Raw genomic sequence first — 22,576 nt, 5'->3', positions numbered from 1 at the left:
AGGTACATTGTGACATTTACAAAAGTTCTTACAATACATCATAGCTGAATTCACCCCCTCCATCATTTTCCTTTATCCACCATCCTCCATGTTTTCCCATCTTTGACGATCATGTTTATGTATTATACGGACAATGATTTGTCTGAATTCTTCTCTGACTTCCATGGGAAGCTTTACAGGAATTTTTTACTTGTAAGCTTTTCCCTCTTTCCCTTTTCCAGTAATTACGGATAAAGGCCATGATTATTTCTTTGGGACTAATATGCTTTGAATGTGGCCATTTGTTGGCTGAATATTAGGCAAATGGGAGTAGAAGTAGGCATCAGGCCACAAGCCTATTCTTTTCAGAATTTTAAACTTCTGTTTCTATCAAACATTCTCTCACCCAATATGTTATTCTCTCCTCTGGAGAGCTGCCTGCCTTCAAAACTGCTGGAGGCTGAGCAGCTCATAGTGCTAGGTAAGGTCATAGCCTTCTTGGGTTGCCTCCCTGCCATTGCTATCCCTACCCCGTCCTGCACCTGTCTCACTCCAGGCTTTCTCCTGGGCTGTGACCAGGCCTCCCCAATGGATATGTTACTTGAGCCTCATCATTTCTATTTCAGATCTTCCTTCTCTGATATTCTGTGGCACTGACCGTGGCTCTGTGAGGACATTTCCTCAGTTTCTGGTGGTGGAGATTCTAAATGAGCACAGTCCTGTGTTAGGCAAACTCTCAGCCCTGTGAGACTTATTCTTGTGAAATTAGTTTCCACTGTGGAAGCTTAAAGAGTTATAGGTTTGCTTTCAGTTTCTGCAGGTGTTTTACTTCTGACTCTGTGACATTTGGCAGTATGCTTCATGGTTGTGGGCTGGGTTATAGCTATTGCTTTTGGTTCTCTGAAGATAGGCATTGCCTATCTGTTCTGCATTCTTTCTTGCAATGAGTTCTGATGGAGAGGTGAAAAGTAAAACTGTGCATTCACTGCTCTGTTTATTAAGAACAGCCTATGGCACAGAATTCTGTACTCAGTCAACAAATGTTCATAATTCTAATAAGCCTAGACGCTTCTGAGTTGATGGACTGCCTGTTTGCTTAGTCAGAGAATAATGTTTTGACCAATTTCTTTTATCCATTTAAATGACTCCCCATTGTCTGAACATCTGATTGCTTCTGGCTCCATGAAATAACTATTTTCTAATTTAATATAACAAAACATATCAAGAAAACTCAACATGAAATATCCAAAAATTTTCTCCTTTACAAAACATTTAATACTGTAGATGATTTATCTTTGCACAACTAACAGCAATCTGAGTCTTGTGTTTATAAACCAGCCAAAAGAAGAAGAACTAGCTTACATGAAATACTGCACCGTGTATGTAACTTCAACTCCTTGTAGACCCTCGGGGGGAGCCCACTGTAGGACATTCTTCATATTTATGGATACGAAGGTGATATTCATAGGTTTAGGCAGACCACCAGAGACACAGGGAACTGAAAAAGGAGTAGAGAGAATTAGTGGAGGAAAAGGAAAGCTTTATCTTTGTCGTAAGTAGTTGGTCTCCTAAGATGGCCCCAATAAGCCTGCCTTCCAGTACTCATGAGCTGTGTACTTCCTCCCATACTGAACCCAAGCTGACCTGTGACTCATTTCAAACAAGAGCACGTGGCAGAAGTGACTTGGACTAAGCTGGAAGATGGCTTGAAAGCTTCCATTTTGGTGCTTTTGAAAGTCCTGAGTTGCCATATAATACAACATCTAACCTGCAAGAGAGACCATGTCAAGAGGTCACATGAAGGAGAGGCTCAGTTGTCCTAGTGTCCCTACGGAGCCCAGCCTTCCAACTAAGGGGCCAGAATGTGGTTATGCCAGCTCTGTCTGCCATAGACTGAAGCTACATGTAGGACCCCAAATAAGAATGTAAGAGATCCCAAATAAGACCAGCAGCAGAACCATCCACTGGAAACCCAGGCAACCTACAGGAAAGTGAGAAACAATAAAATGTTTGAAATTGCTAAGTTTTGGGATAGTTTGTTAGTACCAGTAGATATTGGAACAATCCCTTTTTTGGAGATAGACATAAAATTAGGAACTTGTACAGGAGATTCTACTCTGCAGATAGCCCTCCCAATTTTCCATCCCATAATGGGTACACACACTGCAAACTGAAAGAGTGCTGGGTGTGGGAGCACAGGGTCTGGGTCTGCCCTGCGAAGGTGCCAACTTTCTCTTTGTAAAATGGGCTAAAAACTACCCAACCACCTTCCAGGCTGAGGCTTGTTTTCAAGAACAAGATGAAAAAATGTGCTAGAGTTTTGAGTCTATGTAGGTATTATTCTAATTCAGAAGTTACTGAGAAGTCTAGCAAAGTTTTCTTTATATTTGTACATCCACAGTTTTATTTAAATAAAATTTAATTTCACATATATGATTATGTATATAAAAATAAAATTTAGGATAGGTGCTTCTGGAAGGCCAAAGTTTGAGGTTGGAGTTAAAGCATATGATAAAGCCATAAGCAGAAAAGGAACCAGTGAAAGAAGCTAAATTATTCAATTAAATAACTGATATGTTCGCTTAACCACACTAAGAAAAATTAAATTTGTAGGAATTCTCTGAAAGGAATGATAGAGTAGAGAAGCTATAAAAAAATTAGAAAAGAAAGTGAGGTTCCTTTCTTTTTTTTTTTTTTATAAAAGTAGATAAGGTTGATCTGTCTTTTTTTTTTTTTCTGTTGCTGAGGAAGGAATCCCAGGACCTTGAACATGCTAGGCAAGTACTCTTCCACTGAGCTATGCCTACAGCCCAAGGATGATCCTTGAATTAAAATCAATGAAAAAGTTTAGTGGCAACATGTAGGAATCAAAATATTAATTTAAAATATTGCAGAGATCACAAAATACTGAGTGATGATCAATCAGGTTTTATGAAGAACTTATCCTATTGTAAACATGAATATTTTAGTCAATGAACCTGGAAAATATCAAATTTTGATATTGTAAGTCAAATTTAGGATTAAATGTAGCTCAGCCACTGAAAGCTGGTCCATTCTTGGCCATGGCTATAATTCTTGTGTAAATTAGCTGGGACTAATGTCAGAGAAAGGAATTAACTTAATGCTTAGGGTAATCTCTTAGCTAAGATTAGCTCTCTGTGATGTATTGTATTACCACAAGCCAAATAAAAAGAAAGAAAAATTATTTATCTTAGAATTAAACTTTGTAATATGACCCTGATTTGAAGCAAAATAAGCTTTTTAACCTGTAGGTGGTAGAGTGAGAGTGTGTGTGTCTGTGTATGTGTTCATGTGTGTGCGTATGTACATGTGTGCTATGTTTGTAATATTTCCTTCTTTTTTCCTTTAGTACTCTTTATTTTTAAGAAGACAGTTAAATACCCAGAGAGAATCAGTATTAACTCAACTGACCACAGCCGCACAGGGTGAGTGTAGCTCTGTGCGTGGTAGGGGTATGGAGAATTTCAAAAGGATACAGTCTGCCTGGATGTTTTTCATTTCAATTCTTCGAAGTCTTTGGAAACACTGTGTATTAGCTGGAATTGGCATTTTCTGGAGATTATATATGGTCAATAATTGTAAGTGGTTTAATACTACATGTGGCATTACTAAGTCCTAATTTTTAACTAGACTTTTGAAGATGTAATGGGGAACATTGACTATGATCATTTCTAGCCCTTCAAAATGAGGACACTTTTAACATAAAAAATCTCTAAGATCTTTCTATTCCTAAAATGCTATGGTTCCACATTTTTAAATGGCCCCAATGTGCAGAGTGGTTAGCATCTTGCAAGAAATAAAATTAAAATAGACTGTGCATTATAATGCCACTGACAAAAGACATTTCTAAAACATGGCTTTATAGACCTGATAAGGAAATGGAACATTTTGGTTTGTGGTAACATGAGTTTGGGATATAAGTCATAACCAGTCTTAGATATTTAGTTTTGGCATGTTTTCCCATTATTTAACTTATACAAATATTATGCTTATGGGAGATCCTCAGGCATGACCACGTGTGTGACCTGAGAACATGGGTGAGATAATGTGTTGTTTTAAGCTGTTAAATTTGATGCAATCTGTTATATGGCAATAGAGAATGAGTATAATGAAGAATTGAAAAATGAGGGAAAGTAAATTAGACCAATCACTAAAAAAAAATTAAACTGGAGGGGGAAAATGCTCCCCTTCCTTCCCAGTAAGGTTATAAATGACTTCTATTTTAATAATCTTGAAAAATCTTTTTTAATAGTTAAAATTTATCTCTATGAAGAAAAAATTTAAAAGCCCAAATATGAGGACCAGAAGTTTTTCTTTTACATAGGAAATAAGGATCACAGCAACAACTTTTTGGATTATAAAAACCAATTGCTTAGTTAAGCTCATTGTAAACCCAATGAGCAAACGCTTTTCATAGAAATGCATTTTAAAGCGGATGTTGTTGTTTGTGCATATTTCTGCAGAAATAATACACAGCCTTTAGTTCTATAGTATCTTCTTTGAGATTAACAATGTTTTTTATTTGCCTAGGCAGAAAAGGTACCAGTTTTGAGTCATCTTGTCAATGAATCAAAGTGCTATTTGGGGGCAGCTCTATAATGAACAAAGTAGGTCACATCTTATCGCTAAATCTCCCCAGGACACTACAGCCCTCGTTGTGATGTGCTCTGCTCATTTCTGAACCATTTTTTTCTTAATCAGAGCAAGTTAAGCCATGTTAGTCGTCTTTCTCGGTTCAGGCTCAGTACATCTTGTCTCTTGGCTCATAGGAATTTTATTTCCAAAAATGGATATTGATCAATTGCTGTGAGTTGTAATAATCTGTTTATCAGTATCAGTCATAATTTTTGTTAACTATGGAATTTTAATGATTTGTCTTTGACCAATGGGAATAAATGATTCTTACTACAGTGAGGTTTGACCATTCTGCAAAAAAGAGTCATAAGGATTCTCACATGGACTGCCTGCTCCCTTGCCCAGGGTCTCATTTCAATACAGCATGAAACGTCTTTGGGTATGATTAAAAATGGCAGGCTAAGAGGCCCTGTTTTATCAGTGGCTATAGTATTACCTGACCTCAAATCACATACGACTTAGAATATTGTGAAAACCTTTGTATGTTATAGTGTTTAGTTGGAGTGAGACAAATTGGCTAGTGTATAAGATAATAACAATAGTTGCAAACATTTATTGAATCCTTACTGTGCATCCAGCATGGTTCTATGTGCCTTATGCAATCAACTCCTCCAATCTTCACAGCAGCCCCATGGTAGGTCCTATTTTTATCATGACTGTTACACAGATGAGGAAACTGAAGCACAGAGAAGTTAAAGTCACACAGATTCATGCAGCTAATAAGTGGAGAAGCTGGCTTCAGAACACACACTCTTTTTCTTTTTGTGGTGGCACTGGAGTTTAACTCAGGGCCTTGACTTGCTAGGCAGGTGCTCTACCTGGGCCATGTCTCTAACCCTTTTGGCTTTAGGTTATTTTTTCAGATAGGATCTGGATTTATGCCTGGGCTGGCCTGTGACTGAGATTTTCCTATCTATGCCTCCTGTGTAGCTGGAAAAACAAGTATATGCCACCACACTCAGCTTGTTTGTGGAGATGGGGGTTTCACTAACTTTTTACCCAAGCTGGCCTCCAACTGCAGTCCTCCCAATCTCTGCCTCTGTTAGCTGCAATTATAGGTTTGAACCACTGCACCTGGCCTAGAACACATACTCTTAACCTTCCTTTCCTGTCACGCTTGCAAACAATTATAATCTAAACAAAGACAAGGCAAGGCTAATGGGAAAACATGTATTATTCTAAGATAGTAATATATAAAATAATGCATTAACGATACTTAATACCAATCTGGTCAGCAAGATTGGAATCAACATTGTATAGTAAGAGGACCTTTCCTTTCTCTGTTAGAATATTTCCTTTCATGTCTGATTCTAGAGAATGCAAGCAGAAACTACTCCTTTGACACATTCATCAGACATTGAGGTGACAACAAAGGTAGGGGCTTGTAGAACATTGTGTTTGATACTATTTCTGCTTTCTTTTAAGTTGCCAAGGATAGGATCTTTGCTAAGTGGAAAGTATAGTAAAACTTATTGATGTGTACATAGATAAGTTTCACCTTAGCCTTCAGCTTTAGCTCCTTATCTCCCATGTGGAACACCTACTGTCAATCCTACCTCAATAGATAAGAAACACCAACTCACGAGTCATCATATTTAATCTTTCAACTTAACTTATGAGTATTGTTATAGGTTGAATTGTGCCATCCCCCAAATAAAAGGTATATTGAGGTCTGCCCCCCAACATCTCAGAATGTGCTCATATTTAGAAATAGGGTTGTAGAAGATATTAAGATGAGGTCATACTGGAGCAAGGTGGGCCCCTAATCCCATATGACTGGTGTCCTTACAGGAAGTCAGCTGTGTGAAGACATAGGGACACAGGAAGGATGCCATGTAAAGATGGAGGCCAAGATTGGAGTGATGCAGCTATAAGCCAAGACCTGCTTGGGATTATCAGAAGCTGGAAGAAACAAAGAAGGAGCCCCCTTTTGGAAATTGCAGATGGAGTGTGGTGTTGCCAACACCTTGGTTTTGACTTCTCATTTCCAGAACTGTGAGGGAATAAATTCTGAGCTTTTAAGTCTCTCAATTTGTGGAAGTTTGTTTCAGCAGTGATAAGAATCTAACACCAACGCCCATTCTGTGGATATCTAACGGTAAGCAGACAGATATGTTCCTGCCCTCATATAGCTCCCAGAAGGGAAGGGAGACACCATTAAAAAGTAAGAAATAATGATGATGAATAAACAACAGATACCTACCTACAAATCTGATGATCAGATAGAGGAAGGGAATATGGTAGGGTGGTGACTCCCAGAATCTACTTGGATAGAGATGTTTGGGTGTCAGCTGTGGGGTGGGACCCCCAAAATGGGACAGAGCTCATCCAAGTAGATAGAGTACGTGGAACTGTCAAAAGATGGGAATGACTGGAAAACAGTGGAGACTGGCCAAGACAAAGTTGGAGAAGTCCAAGGGAGGAGATTGTCAACCAGTAGGAGGACAATCAGACTATGAGACAGAACAGCCCAATGCCTCCACGTCTGAGGACTTTCTCTTTGAGGTGTTCTAGTTATTCAACCTTAATATTGAGGACACTCTGTACAGCCTTGTCCAGAGAAAGTCCTCATGTCCCCAGTCCCTGCAAAGCCTGGGAAGATGTTTGGAGATTAGAAACTCAGAGAGTAGTGAGACTTGGTCAGCAGGGGGAGCCATGAGCCTACTTATAGTCACATAGATGACTGCTGCAGAAGGGAGAACAGATTGGAAGGGGACAAGAGCAGAAGTGGAGACCAGTAAGGACATCATTGCGGCAGCCCCAGGGAGGTGGCATACCTTACACCAAAATGGAGGCTTGGAGGTGATGATGGGTGAGACGAGGGCCTCTTGGTCAAGCAGAGCTGCCTCATTCCTCAGGGAAGGGAAGAGCTGTGCTGTGCTGTGGAAGCTAAAGGGACAGATGGGACTTGTCAAGGAATCCTTGCCCTTTTATGTGTTTTAACGATGCAAAGGAGTAATAAAAAAATAGAATTAGCACTTTGTTTTAAAGGAAGAAAAAGTGCATGTTTAAAAAGAAAAGCAACTTGATAAGTAGCATTCTCTTGTGACTTAAAAAATACTTTGAAAAAAAATTAGGCAAAATTTCAAGTTTGGAAACCATAAAGACAATCTTGAATAAACATTCCAATTGAGACGAGTCATTTTTTCTAACCTGCTAGTACTCATAAGATAACTGAATTGACACCAAAGTGAAAATAAGTTACACCTTATCAGGTGTATAAATGCCCATTTATAGGTAAGAAAAGCAGAGTTGTTCCTATAGATTCATGGCCTGGAAGCACAACTCTGATTCTCTGATCGTTAACAGATGTCACATCCTCAACAGAACTGAACTGATGCCCACAGTTATATGTCTGGAGAATACTGGACCCTCACAACTTTGGTTAGATATTCTTCATGGTCTGTGGCACCTGGTCTGGCTTCTTTGGTAGTTCTGCCAAATGTATCAGTTCACTACCTACACCTAGTTACCTGGAATACCACAACCTAAACTGCTCTTATATGCCTTTACATTTTTGGTCCCGCCTACCTGCAATACCTGTTGACGCTAAAAGATCTCTTGGTCATCTATGTGTACACTATTTCATGAATATTGGCTTGTGCTACTTTGAGCAAAATGACTGATGTGATGTTGTCTGGGGTGTACATGGTCTCCTAGCAAGTGAGCATTCCTGACCACCGACTTCTGAGTAGGAAACTGGCCTCTGAAGAGAAAGCAGAACTCCAAAGACCGAGGGAAAGGGCAGGCACTCTGGGCCCCCCATGAGCTTCCCTAACCATGGTTGGGACTAAGTCCCCTTGAGTCATAAAATGGCCTTGGCCTCAACAAAGCTGTGAGGGGATGGCAAGTAGGCTCCCACCTCATGAACTTCAAAGTAGTGATTGGTTACTCACATCTTGTGGGCCACATCATTCAGATTTGTGTCCCGTCTTAGTGCTTAGTTCTCTTTTGTTATACTGAATGTCCCCTCACTTCACATATTAAAATCTAATCCCTGAAGGATTAGATTGGAAGTGGTGACTTTGGGAGGTGATGAGGTCATAAGGACAGACTTTCATGAATGAGATTAGTGTCCCTTTTTAAAAGAGACTCCCAAAGAAATCTCCCTTCCCTCTCTACCATGTGAAGACACCGAGGACTGGCAGTCCATAAATTAGGAGGTGGGCTATCACTGGACACTATGTCTACTTGTGCTCCGATCTTGGACTTCCCAGCCTCCAGAACTGTTAGAAATTCATTTTTGTTGTTGATAAGCCACCCAGTCAGTGGTATTCTGTTATAGCAGTTTGACTGGACTATAGCATTTGGCTTTGGGAGGAGTATTCTAGCCTACTTCCATCTATGTCACAGCACTAAAAGGCAGAAGTGCCATGTTTACTCTTGGTCTTTACAGTGGGGGAGGGGTAGAATGGAAAAATGAGATTTAACATGAGTGAATCTATGACAATTTTCTTAGTGGAGTTTTACAAAATGTGGCTGCTATCTATGTTGGTTTGAAGAGGTAGCTTGAATACAGGTCTCAAGAGATAGCAAAGTGGTATGTAACATTTTCCTATTAGCCTCAAAGCAAGATCAAGGTCATCATAAGATCATCTAAGTAATTTCAGTTTTAATTTTATGCCTGAGAGTAAAAGGTATTTCCATTTTGTTATTCTGCAGAAAAAAGACAATGTACAGATTTGTGATGAGGGTCTCAGACTGAACTCACAAAAGTGGCAAGTACTCAGGCTTTGTGGTTACCCACACCCCCCTCTTTGGAGGCACTCTGACTTTATCATTAAGGATGATACATTCCTCATCCAGTGGAAAACAACCAGACTATGGGACAGAACGGCCAAATGCATCCACTTCTGGGGACTTCCTCTTCAGGGCCATTCAAGTTGCCCAGACTCATGACAAACTGGGGAAACTTCAGCATTGAAGACATCCTGCTCATCCTTGCCTAGAGAAAGTCCCCAGATGCCCTAGCCCACTCTGCCCTCCTAGACCAGAGCAGTGAAGGAACACGAGGCTTGAGCTTTTTGACATAGAGCACCATGTCTTGAAAGGTCTTGGTATCCATAATACTTGGCAAGTACATGCTTTGCAACTGGAGTGACAGGGACCTGTGGTACAGGACAGGACCCAGATTCACATGTTCCACCTGGGGTGGGACAGCTTGAGCCATCAAATCTTTATAGTGTGAAATCATTTGGGTGAGCTTATAGGCCACCCAAGGAACAGTGAGGTCACAGATGCTAGGAGGTGCTTTATAATGGGGGATTAGTAACCCATGATGAGTGGTTGCTCCATATTACAAGCACATTTCTCAATAGGAAAATACCTTAATAGGCTTGTAAGACAAACAAAAATAAAACAAAGCAAAAATCCTCCCACTCCTGAGTGAATTTGCTACTATAGGAAATGAGGTTAAAATGAACTGAAGTACAAAAAGCACCAGAGGGTGATCAACCAATGTCAGGAAGTAAAAGTTATAAATAACCACATCCTAATGTCCAAGGAGGAGCAAAACAGGTGTGACTGCCTTCAAGTAGACTGTCTTAAATGTTGGTATAACTTCATCATGCTGAAAGCAAAGACATTGCATTCTCTTTTTTCTCAAGTTGTAAATCATTTCTCTCAAAAAATATCAACTGCTCTCTCTCCCTCTCCTTCCTTGAAAAGTGAGCCTAGTAGACAATGTTTAAAATGTGACTCAGCAACTACTCACGTGAGCAGGTTGGTGCTAACATTAGTTCCTTTGAACTTAATTTCTTCCCAGAATTATCATCCCCACTGATATCTCTGACTACTCATCGCCATACTTGTATACTGCCTCAGTTTCTCCCTATCCTATTGCTTCTAAAAATTGTTAACTTGAGTAGGTGAAAGAGGTTGTAGAACAAGCATTCTAGCTTGTTCTGGGGACTACTTCTGTTTTACCACTTCTTAGTTATGTGCCTTTAAGTAAGTTTCTGTTCCTCATTTTCTGCATTTGTAAAATGGAACAGTAAGACCTGCCTCTTAAGCTTGTTGGGATGATTAAGTAAGATTGTTTAGATAAAGCTCCTGGAACAGTGTCTGGCATAAAGAAAGAACTCAATTATTATTCCTTAGCCTAGTCCTGCGTGATTACTATTCTCATTTTACAGCTGGGTAGATGAAGTTTAGGAAGGTTGGATGGCTTGTCCATGGTTATATTCAGCCATATGGATGCTCAGGCCCAAGTCTTCTGACCATAGTAGGCCTCTCTCTGCTAAGATACTCAAGAATTGCTCCACAGTGCAACTGTGGGAAGAAAGGTTTACGTGATCATTAAATTCTGCACGCTACAGGTGGTAGCCCCTAAGGAAGACAGAAGAAATCCAATGACATAAACCCAATTATTTCTCTTCCTTCAGTTTTTTCCCGGAGCTGTACCTAGTCATATCATTTATTCAATGAAGAGTGACTGGGAACCCTCTTACACTGTTGGTGGGAATGTAGACTAGTACAACCACTCTGGAAAAAAATTTGGAGGCTACTTAAAAAGCTGGACATCGATCTACCATTTGATCCAGCAATACCACTCTTGGGGATATACTCAAAAGACTGTTACTCCAGAGGCACCTGCACATCCATGTTTATTACGGCACTATTCACAATAGCCAAGTTATGGAAACAGCCAAGATGCCCCACCACTGGCGAATGGATTAAGAAAATGTGGTATCTATACACAATGGAATTTTATGCAGCCATGAAGAAGAACGAAATGTTATCATTCGCTGGTAAATGGATGGAATTGGAGAACATCATTCTGAGTGAGGTTAGCCTGGCTCAAAAAACCAAAAATCGTATGTTCTCCCTCATATGTGGACATTAGATCAAGGGCAAACACAACAAGGGGATTGGACTATGAGCACATGATAAAAGCGAGAGCACACAAGGGAGGGGTGAGGATAGGTAAGACACCTAAAAAACTAGCTAGCATTTGTTGCCCTTAACGCAGAGAATCTAAAGCGGATACCTTAAAGCAACTGAGGCCAATAGGAAAAGGGGAACAGGTACTAGAGAAAAGGTTAGATCAAAAAGAATTAACCTAGAAGGTAACACACACACACAGGAAATCAATGTGAGTCAATGCCCTGAATAGCTATCCTTATCCCAACCAGCAAAACCCCTTGTTCCTTCCTATTATTGCTTATACTCTCTCTACAACAAAATTAGAGATAAGGGCAAAATAGTTTCTGCTGGGTATTGGGGGGGGGGAGCAGGAGAGGGTGGAGTGGGTGGTAAGGGAGGGGGTGGGGGCAGGGGGGAGAAATGACCCAAGCCTTGTATGCACATATGAATAATAAAAGAAAAATGGAAAAAAAAAAAAGAGTGACTGGGCACCTATGATGACTAGTAACAGAAACTACAAGAGGCACTGACTGGGAGCTGAAACACACAGAGGGTCCTGCTCTCTGGACCAGAGATTCTGAGTCTGGGACATGACCATAAATGCATGCTTCCCCTGCCAGGTATGTGTGCATTTAGACAGATGAGTGATCTGTAAGTCATGGAAAAAAATCAGTGTTATTTCTCTGTAGCCACACCTGAATATGTAAACCTATGTGCTGAAACATGTTCTTATATATTTCGCTGTTGGTACTTGATAGGCAGTAAGACTTTAAAATAGGCACTAATTTAAAAAATAAATACATTGGCACTCACCCATCTAGGAGAGTGAGTACCTTGGGAGGTTTAGGACTGTTTTCCTAGCACTGCTTGGCTCATGGCATTTTGAATTACCGTATTTTCAGAGGTGGCTTTTAAACATGCAAAAAATTCAATCTCATTTAAAAAAAACAGTCACATTTTGCTTTTCCAGTTTGATCTCTCAAGGTTTTTGAAAGTAGTTTTGAGTGCTTTTGAAAATGCAATTCACTCCCCAAAGATGACTGGGATGTTCTGAACCACATTTGCTCTACCTGCAACTCTGAAGAAAGCAGTTTAAGAAGTGATTGTTGTGAGAGTTTTGTGCACAGCCTCCCCAAATGCCTGTTTAGAAGCTATGATTACTCATTTGTCTACGCCTGCTCTGTTGTTTGAGAAGCAGTCCACTCCCTGTGCCATCTCGTGTATGAATGTCTTCCCTTCCCTTTCAGAAAAGGAGTCTTTTAAGAGTAGGCCCTCAATTTTCTCCATATTTTGCCATCTCCAAAGCAATAATGATTATCACAGAACCTGGCAAAAGTAGATTCGCATGTGGATTGGTGTCTCTACTACTTGATGGTATGCATCAGAAAGAAAAGCATCAAAAGGAGGAACAGGGTCAAGGACAGGCCATTTGGTATCACTGAGGTGCTGGAAAAACTTGCATTTGGAAACTCCCAAGTTCAGCCCATAGAAATATCAACATATATCTTCATTTTACTTTTCAAATCATTTTCACACCTTGCACTTTTTATTATCATGCTAGAGGCAGTGTAATTCTTTCATTAATGTCTCCATTGCTTGAAATTTTCAGAAAGTCAACAAGATAAAAAATGTGAGAAGAAATTAGCAGAAAAGTAAGAGAGACAAAAATAATTGCATATTGGAGATTTGAAATTAAAATACAAGGCAGAAATGATGAAAGGTAAATGATAGATGAACAGAATAAGAAGAGGGAGGGAAAGGGAGGTTTTTGTTTCTTTTATCATTTTCATCAAAGAATTGTAATGAAGAATGCCAACACTTTGTGAATTTTCACTATATATACAGGCTGAGCAGCCCTAATCTGAAAGTCTGAAATCTGAAATGGAACAACACCTAGAGGTTTTTGAATGGGCAGTGGTGCTATGAGTGGTCCAGGGCAACCTCACGTAGTAAGTTTCAGTCAAGGTGCAGGTGCACTAAAAGTATTGTACAAAATTACCTTTGGGCTACATGTTATGTAAAGGTGTATATGAAATAAAGTGAATTTTGAGTTTAGAATTGGGTCCGAGCCACCAAAAATGTATGTACCCTATTTTGTGCCCAATTTTTTTTTAATAAAGAAAAAGATGGTGCTTGATATCAGGGCCTTGTGCTTGCTAGGCTAGGCCCTACCACTTGAGCCATCCTCCAGCCCTTTTTGCTTTAGGTTGTTTTTCATAGAGAGTTTCACCTTTTGCCTGGGCCACAATCCTTCTATTTATGCTTCCTGTGTACTGGGATTACAGGATGCACCACCATGCCTGGTTTGTTTTGTTGAGATGGAATCGACTAACTTTTTGCTCAGGCTGGCCTCAAACTGTGATCCTTCAGATCGTCACCTCTAAAGTAGATGGGATTACAGGCATATTAAGTATTTATCTGTTTAATTTATACTTTCACATGAGACATTATTTTCCTTATAAAGGATAGAAGTAAAGAAAAAGAAACAGAAGAACAGGATTTAATCTTAACAGATCATTTGAGAAAGGCAGTAAAAATAATTGTCAGTTATCAATGAACTCCACAGAATGATTATATTTCTGTTTGGAAGGGCAAAATGTAGAAAATAATCTCCCTGTACTCAAAAGTAGTAAATGTTCAGTTTACTCACTGGATGAGTACATGTATGATTCAAATATTCCTTAAATTTCACTGGCAACTCTGCAGTATATTTTCAGTATTATTTTCCCATCTGTCCCCATCATTATCCCCCCCCCACCTATCTACATTTTTTTTTACCTTCGATACTTATTTCTTCCCAGACATCTATTCAAATATTTACCATTCATTTTGAGCATTTACTATGCATCATCATTCATAATAACTATTTTATACAAATAACCGGCACTGCTGTGTAGTAAACATTACCTGAATTGCTCATCAATGAGAAAAGAACAATGGAATGAGGAAAATGTGAATATAAAAAGTCACACAGTGCAGTACATTTCCTTCAGTCACATCTAATTCCCTTGCCTATGCTGGGTGACCTTTCTGCACAAGTCACCCTTCAGCCCATACCAGCTGTCATAACTTAAAATTGTGCTGTCCCGGTGGTGCTGGATAACGGAGCATTAGTGGATGAACTAGGTGATGGTGCCCTGCTAGCTAAAAGCTCAACTTAAACCACTGAAGCATGCATCAGAATTGTATAGGAAAAGTATGTCTTTGATAAATCATATGTCAGCCTGTGATCAAGGAAATGGACAAAAATGGCTGGAAATCCACCCATGAGGTGTGACTTAGAATGAAGTCTGTGGACAAAAAAACCCAGATTGCTGTGTTACTGGTTATGTAGTATTTTTCTTGTCAGGAGCCCATTGGGGGCCCATAGGGGGCAAGGCAATGAAGCAAGACTGTGGAGTGCTGAGTGGGGGTGGGGGAGGGCTGGTGTCAACAGCAGGAGAGATCTAGTGGGAACCTGGGTGTAGAGGCAGAGGTCTCTGGGACTGGCTATCCCTAAGGGCAAGTAGTGACAAGAGAAGGTTGTCTCAGGCAGTTGGAGTAGGCACGGTCAGGTGAAGGATTGGCCTGGTGCTGCCTAGGCAGGGAGTGGCCTTTTGGGAGGGGGATTGATACAGCTTCGTCCACAACTGGATGATGACCCTCTCTGGACGTCATAAACCACAGAGCCCTACTCTTCACGGCACTTTCTATAGGTGAGGAACTTCCGCCCCTCCAAGGTAAGTGACTTGCTCACTGGCTTACAGAGGGGCCCCGGAAGAGGAGAAGTCACTATGATGAGAACAGAAAGGAAAGCCATATGGGAAAGATATTTGTAATACATATAATTGCTAAGGGCCCAACGTTCAGCATATATGACAAACTTTTATCAAACAAATTAAAAATAAAATAAAAAGATAATCTAATTTAAGTCAATCTAATCTAGTCAAGAAACCTGAGCAGATCCATAGCCAGGCACCAGTGCTGGTGCCTATAATCCTAGGATTATAGATTAGGGGTTAGGGAGGATTGTGGAGGATTGTGGTTAGGGGTGTTCCCTTGGCTTGTGCCTACCTCTCTTATCACATTTTGGATCCTTTCCTCTTCTTGTAAGAACAGCAGTCCACCTTAATTCTAAGATGATTTCATCATGAGACCCTTAACTAGTAATGTAAGAAGACCTTGTTTCCATATAAAATCTTGTTCTGAGGTTGTGGGTGGACGTAATTTCTGTTTGAGACACTATTTAATGTACTGTTGCATTGACAGCATTGAAACTTTTCCAGAAACAACAGGGAGCCTGGATCAAACAAGTCATGCATTCTCTTTGCTCTTGTTCATTAACATTGACAGGGCCTTTAAAGAACTGTGTTGACTCAGGAAGTGGGAAATAACACCTACCTGAGAAACCACAGCTGCAACATGTGGGCCTTTTCGTATCTGTTTGTGGTTTGACTCAGTACTGCAAAGAGCCACAGGCCACAGTGACTGGTTGAGGCTGCCAATGACCTTGAGGGCAGTCTCTAGCCACAGAGCTCCTGCTCCTACCCACTTGACAGCCACCATTCTCAGAAAGGTCATCTTCTATGTGGGGCTTTGCTGTTGTGAAAAGGAATATTAGTACCTGATAATTTACAGCTAGAATTTACTTAGAGCAGGATTTAGCTTTATTTTCTTGCTAATACTTAAGAAGACCAGAATTTATACTGACTTATAAATATTTCAAATAATATGACTATTGAATTTATGTTTTTTCCTAAAATAATTTAATGTATTTATCCATAACAAGATGTTTATTTGGACATTACATTTCTCTTCTGATTTGTTTTTTCTCCTAAAGTAGGGAGAAAGTGATACAATATATACATATGTACATATTAATTAACCAACAACTCCTATAGGTCTGTTTAAAGGACCTACCTTATAGGAGGCCCTTGCCTGGCCTGACTAGATCAGGTGCCTTGTTCTGTGATTCTACCAAAACCTGTTTTCCTCATTTCAGGCATTTCTACTCAAATCACTTCTCTTTCTCTCTCTCTTTGGACATTAAATAGTTTTCTTGTTCACCTGGAAGCCTAGAACAGTTCCCAATATGTATAAATGAATGATGTTGAGCGAATGAAAAGAACTCCAAGGAAAATTATTGAGTCAGAGTACATTTAAAATTTTGAAAATTCATAATGGACACCTGGGGTAACCCTGTTTTGTTAAATCTCATCACTTAAATACCTCATTTTCCTGCACATGATATATGATATCTCACCTAAAATCTATGAGCTGAATTTTAAAATAATATCCTCAGAATTTTGTAAGTAATTTACTAGACATTTTACAAAGTATACATTTTAATGTGAAATGAACGGGGCACAGGATGGAATAACACAGATAGTTGGCCCTTCTTGGAGCAAGGGAAAAGATTTTGCGTTGCAAGTGCTTTTTGCAGCGGACATGGGAGGCAGAGGTCTGAGGAGGGGGAGCCCCCTGCTGAAGAAACTGGAATGTCACCACCAGTCTTTATTAAGCACCCACTTGTGGCTCTCCCTATGTTTGTGGTGTGGATCTTGTCTGCCCTCAACACTCGATGGAGCCTTTCAGATCTGACGCTTCTGTAAAGGCTTCCCTTGAGCAGCAGACATAGGCCACCAAACATGTTAGAACAGAAACTACTGCAGGGGACCCAAAAGAAGGCTTTTCTCACTTTCGAATCCAAGACCACACATCCTGCTCACTAGCCTATAGGTCTTAGAGGGTCTGGTAGGTGTGAGAAGTAGAACCATGTTGCCCAAAAGAAAGACATTGAAATACTAACCTCCGGTACCTAAAAATGTGCCCTTAATTGGAAATAGGGTCTTTACAGGGATGATCAAGATGAAATGAGATCCATAGGTGAGGTTGAAACCCACTATAATTGTTGTTCTTTTGAAAAAGGGACAGACATACATAGTCTTCAGTAAGACTATGTGAAAAGATAGGGGGAGAAGACCATGTGGAGATGAAGGCAAAGGCCAGGGTGATCCACCTACAAGTCTAGGAATACCAAAGATTGTCAACCACCAGAAATGAGGAGAGAGGCATGGAACAGAGTCTCCTGACAGCTCTCAGAAGGAATCAACCTGCTGACTCTAGTACCCAGACTTCTAGTTTGCATAACAGTGAGGTACTGAGTTTTGTTATTTTAGGCCATCCAGCTTGTGAATGCCCTGAGAGATTAATATAGCTGTCTGTTGCTTGTTCACGTTTTTCCTCAGAAATGAGCACAATGACAGAAACGAGTGCATGGTGAGAGCTGAGCCAGTGAGTGCTCTAAGGACTGCTGAGTCAGCTGACAGAGAAAAGGAGGAGAATGATGTAGGGGAGAAAAGCTTGTGATGTGGGGAGAAGGAAACTTCAATGGTGGAAATAATGTAAGCATATGTGGCCAAAATATCCAGTGTCACCAAAATGCAAATATAGTGACATGCAAGGAGGCTCTGGATTCTCCAGCCCAGAGACAGCTGGATGGAAGTTTACATATAGAAATCAAGAAGTCTCCGCAGGACTAAGCATGCCCATCCTTTAGGGTCCAGGCAGAACTGACATTTGATTAGACAGTGGGCAGAGTGACTGAAGTAGCCATTTTGGTGGCTCAGCATGCAAGCAGTGATCACCATCCTAAAAGAACAGAACAGATTTTGTATAGATAATATTTAAAATCAATGAGAAGTTTCCTTCCAGGAGAGTAGCCTTAGATGCACTAAAGTCCACCATTGCAGATATCATGAGTTCTAGATAAAGCATTAAGTCTATATGTTGAGAAGCAACAGAAAGTCACCTAAACCAAGTAAGATTGTGTTCGTATGAAATTCTGAGTCTGAATGAGGGGTCAGAGTTTGTTTCTCAGAGAAGACAAAAGAGATGAGAAAAGAGGGACCTTATGCATGTCAGGAAAACTGACTCATTTAAGGGGAAACCTTCCAGGTTCTATGTTTAGGAGAGCACCCTCAGTATGATCTCTAGGGTCTGAACCCCAGAGGTTACAGACAAACTGGAACACATGCTACAAACACCAGGACAGAGAAGGAACCTGGTACAACATAACCCGGGAGGTGGTTAGTGGAGAGCACAGAAGAGACAGAGGCTGTGGTCACCACATTGTGACCTGAGCAGGTTGTCTTGTGTGACCTTTTCAGCTTAGAATGAGGACTAACAATGATGAAAGAGACTGAGTCTTAGCTCATTTCATGCGAGTGTTTTCTAACAGTTGGATGTCTGCAATGGCAGACATCCTGCTTGTCTGGGCACTGGGTTTTCTGTGATGAGAGGTGATAAAGCAATGGACAGGTAATTCCTTGGAAGTAACACTGCAGAGGAGATCCAGGAGGGCAGCAGGTGGATGGGATGACCTTTAAGGTCCCTCAACTCTGGCTTTTTATATCAAAGAATTTGGAATGACAAAAGAAAAGGAAGTATTTAATTTTAATGTCTTCTACCAGCATTCTTTTTCCTGAAGTTGTCTTGCCCTTCAATTTTATATGTAAATTGATATATCGTGGAATTGATTAATAGCAACTTGATTCATTTTTCTGATATTTTCAGCATTTGTATCATGGAGTCATAACTATGGGCGAATAAAACTAAAAATGTGGACTGGGTGTGGTAGCTCATGTCTATAATTCCAGATCTCAGGAGGCTGAAGCAGGAGGGTTGCAAGTTCAAGGCCAGCCAGAGATACATAGTGAGTTCCAGGCCAGCTTGGGCTACACAATGAGACCCTGTCTCAAAAGACAAAAACAAAAAGAATGATGTCAGATGATAGTGAAATTACAATGCTATAATTAAGATAAATGAAATGATTTCACTTTACAAAATATATACTCTCTTAGCCTTTTATAATGTCATCATATAAGCGCATACGTCAATGATCCCTGGTAATACTATACTTTGAAGAAAAGGATGCAAGTAGAAAGTTTTTTTGAAAACATCATGCATACAATGAAAGGTGCTTTTAAACAAATAATAGGCATTTGCAGAGTACCTATTCAGTGAAAAGTACTGTGCTTAAGCACTAAAGAAAGGCACGGCATGGGGTGAGATGCCTATTCCAGCAGGAATTAGCCAAGACAGATCAGAGAAGGGAGCAGTCTAGCAGAAGGCAGTTATGAATCCCTGAGAGTATGGGAAACAATTTGGCTTGCTCTGGGAACTGGAAAAGGTCACAGTAGCAGGAATTAAGGACTTAAGGTAAGGCTGGAGAGAGGAGCAATGGGCCACACAGGACTGTGCAGGAGACTTTAGAGTGACAACTAAAGCAATGGAAGCGTTGAAGGGTTTTGAGCAGGGACACATGACCAGGGAAGTCATGGTCTTCCATCCTCACTGATTTTAAATGTCTATCCATGCAGTGCTGCCCACCTGCTCTTTGTCTTCCCTGAAGAATAAGACACAGGAATGGCCCATAATTTGATATGCCACACGATAAACTAACTACCTGGTGAAACTTCTGTCCCAGGAGAGCTTAGAGAGAATGGCCGTAAGTTTACCCCCAGAACTCCTGTAAAAGTTTACTTGAAATGAAACACCAAGATTTTCATAAAATGTTGATGCCTCAATGAAGTATTTTTCTCTTTGGATGTTTGGAGTTATGCAGTTTGATCCAACACTGACTTGTGTGACTCTGAATTTTTGTGCAAAAAGTTCAAGTGACAACATACAACTCTAGGGAAGTCCACATTTTAACGGACATTGCAGATGGTCTGTCAATTAAGTCGGGGCCTAGTGTCCAGGCAACTATGTTCACCTTTTTTTTTCCAATATTGGGGTTTGAACTCAGAGCCTCACGCTTAGTTAGGCAGTCACTCTACCACATGAACCACTTCACCAGCCCTTCCACCTTCTAACCTGACTTTTCCAGCAGTCCTTGGAGTGCCTGGAAAGGACAGGCACACGATAAGAGCTAAGACAGTATCTCTGTGTGTGTGTGTTTATGGTTTTTTTCTTACAAAATTTGCCCTGACATTAAGGATTTTTGCAAACATATCTTAATGTAGATTACCTTCTAATGTCAGCAGTCCCATGACCCAATTAACCAGCAAATTTTACTTCTTTGATTAAAAAGCAGCAAATTCATATCTGTTAGCTGAAGGCCCGATGTTTGCATAAGTCAGAAGCAATCTTTTTCCGGGCAACCTACCAGGCTTTTTAAAAAGTAATTAAAATTTCTGATAAATTTAGGAGTTAGAAGAGAATTTTTTTTTGTATATTTTATTCAAGAAAACTTCTCCAAGAGCAGTGTGCACATTCTTCTTACTTACTTTTGCAACTGTGGTTAACTTAAACAACATTTTTGTTTGACTCTTAGGACTCTGAAAGTTCATGGATAAAGTTCTTCCCACATTCACTGCTGCTGTTCAGTTCCAGGTTAAAAGACACAGACGCCTGAACCAAGTTTACACAAATCAACACTATTCCAGGAAGCTTTGTGACTGTTGTCTTTAAGTAAAAACTAAAAAAAAAAACCCAGATATCTTGTTTTTTTAAAAAATATTTTTCTCATATGCCAGATATACAGAAACACACACACACACACACCATAGTGAATAGTTCTGGTTTACTGGATTCTAACAGGTGAAGAGTTTAAACTTCAAAATAACAAAGAAAAACCCTTGTATTGCCTTATGTCATAAATCAGTTGAGAGAGAGAGAGAGAGAGAGAGAGAGCGCTTTAGAAGTGATGCCTCTTCCAGATCCCATCTCTTTGGAGCAGACCTTCTCCGGAGACTGGCTTTTTAAAGCGCAGGGGCGGCGGGAGCCCGGGACGAGCGGCGAGTGCACTGCGCAGGGTCCGTCACTGTCATCCGGCACAAGTGACAGGGTGTGGGTACCACTCGGAGCTAACTTGCTGCACCCGCCTGGGATCCTCGCCCTGGACGGTGAGAAACGCGGAGTCGCGCAAACTTGACCTTGAACCCGGGCGCGCGGGCCCGCGCTCTCTGTCCAGGGCTCCGCGCGCAGACCTCGGGCAGGGCGCGCACTTCGCCCTCCACGCGCCCGAAAACGAAAGCCGCCGGGCCGGGGATCCTGGGGTCTGCGACCCGCACCTGGCGGCGCGACCACCTACCTGCGCGTCCCCACGTCGCCGCCATCATCACCAGCAGCAGCAGCAGCAGCAGCGGCAGCCGTAGGGCCGGGCGGCCAGGCGCTTGGGATCCGGGGACCCGCATGGGCGGCGGGGCTGGGTCACATTTCAGGGCCACCGGCTGTGTCCAACACCCCCTCGGGCGGTGGGTGGCAGTGTGGCCTTCCCGGGGTTCCTGGAGTCCCAGGTGCCCAGGGCCAGCGACCCGCAGGGTCACACACACCGGGCTTCCCCAGCTGGCTGGCTGCGTAAGGACAACTTTCCGCCGCTTTATAGTCCTGCCACTCGGAGTTTCAGTTCCCAAACTGCGAGCGGTTCCACCTCCCGGCTTCAGGGCCAAGGAGGGCACTACGCAGGTGACAGCGCCCTCCAGTAGGGACTTGGACGATTCTCTCTTACCTGGAGGTCACTTGAAATGTCAGGTTCGGTATCAGGAGAAGGTACTGGGAAAATGAAATCTCTGGTTATTTTCCTACGTAGCGTTAGGCATTCTGCCATAGTTTGTATTGGATTTCATTCAACTCAGCACTACCTGCAGTCATGTCTCCATTTTACAGATGAGGACAGGCAAATTCAAAGGCCAGAATCAGCTTGAAGTCCCCCAAGACTGTGAGGGTTGGCACGAGAGCTTCCACACAAGGACTGATTCTAGGTCCCGTGCTCTTTCTAACGGGAGGGGAGGGGGACAGAAATAAAAGGAAAAGCGTTTAAGTAGTGTGAGAAAAATCTGACAGCTGGTCTCACCGTTAATCCTCTTCAGGTAAAGGTTGGGCACAGCCTGAAAATACAGAAATAAATGATTTGTTTCAGGTGTGTTGTCTATTTCGCCCATCAATGCCTGTTTTCGAAGACACAAATAAAGAGAAATGACCCCAAAATTGAACCAACTACTCTTTATCCTAGAAAAAAAGAGCTTTCAATAATCAAAGCAAAAAACGTTTGGTGGGGAGGGAGTAAAGAAAATGGGGTAACATTTTCAGAGTC

The 22,576-nt window shown here is 41.1% G+C and overlaps 1 protein-coding gene and 1 long non-coding RNA gene across 4 annotated transcripts in view; one reads left to right on the top strand and one right to left on the bottom strand.

The window, feature by feature from the left end:
• The window catches only part of Il20ra (interleukin 20 receptor subunit alpha), a 38,065-nt gene extending 15,801 nt beyond the window's left edge, over positions 1 to 22,264 (bottom strand). Inside the window, exons 1-3 of one of the 3 annotated variants that reach the window (XM_074073683.1) lie at positions 22,125 to 22,264; positions 21,575 to 22,035; positions 1,342 to 1,477 (exon numbers count right to left, since the gene is read on the bottom strand). In XM_074073683.1, coding sequence (XP_073929784.1) covers positions 1,342 to 1,477; positions 21,575 to 21,677 — 239 coding nt within the window. In that variant the 5' untranslated portion in view covers positions 21,678 to 22,035; positions 22,125 to 22,264. Of the gene's footprint in view, positions 1 to 1,341; positions 1,478 to 21,574; positions 22,092 to 22,124 lie in introns of those variants that run through there. The other 2 variants (XM_020180403.2, XM_074073686.1) reach the window with 2 other exon arrangements.
• LOC141423286 (uncharacterized) lies at positions 14,929 to 20,940 on the top strand. Its single transcript, XR_012448017.1, has 3 exons — positions 14,929 to 15,218; positions 19,860 to 19,987; positions 20,816 to 20,940. It is a non-coding gene; the product is annotated as an uncharacterized lncRNA (long non-coding RNA).
• Positions 22,265 to 22,576: the final 312 nt, after the last annotated feature.

Source organism: Castor canadensis, chromosome 1 (genome assembly GCF_047511655.1).
Source record: "Castor canadensis chromosome 1, mCasCan1.hap1v2, whole genome shotgun sequence".
NCBI classification, from domain to species: Eukaryota; Metazoa; Chordata; class Mammalia; order Rodentia; family Castoridae; genus Castor; species Castor canadensis.
This window is presented reverse-complemented; position numbering and strand designations above follow the sequence as displayed.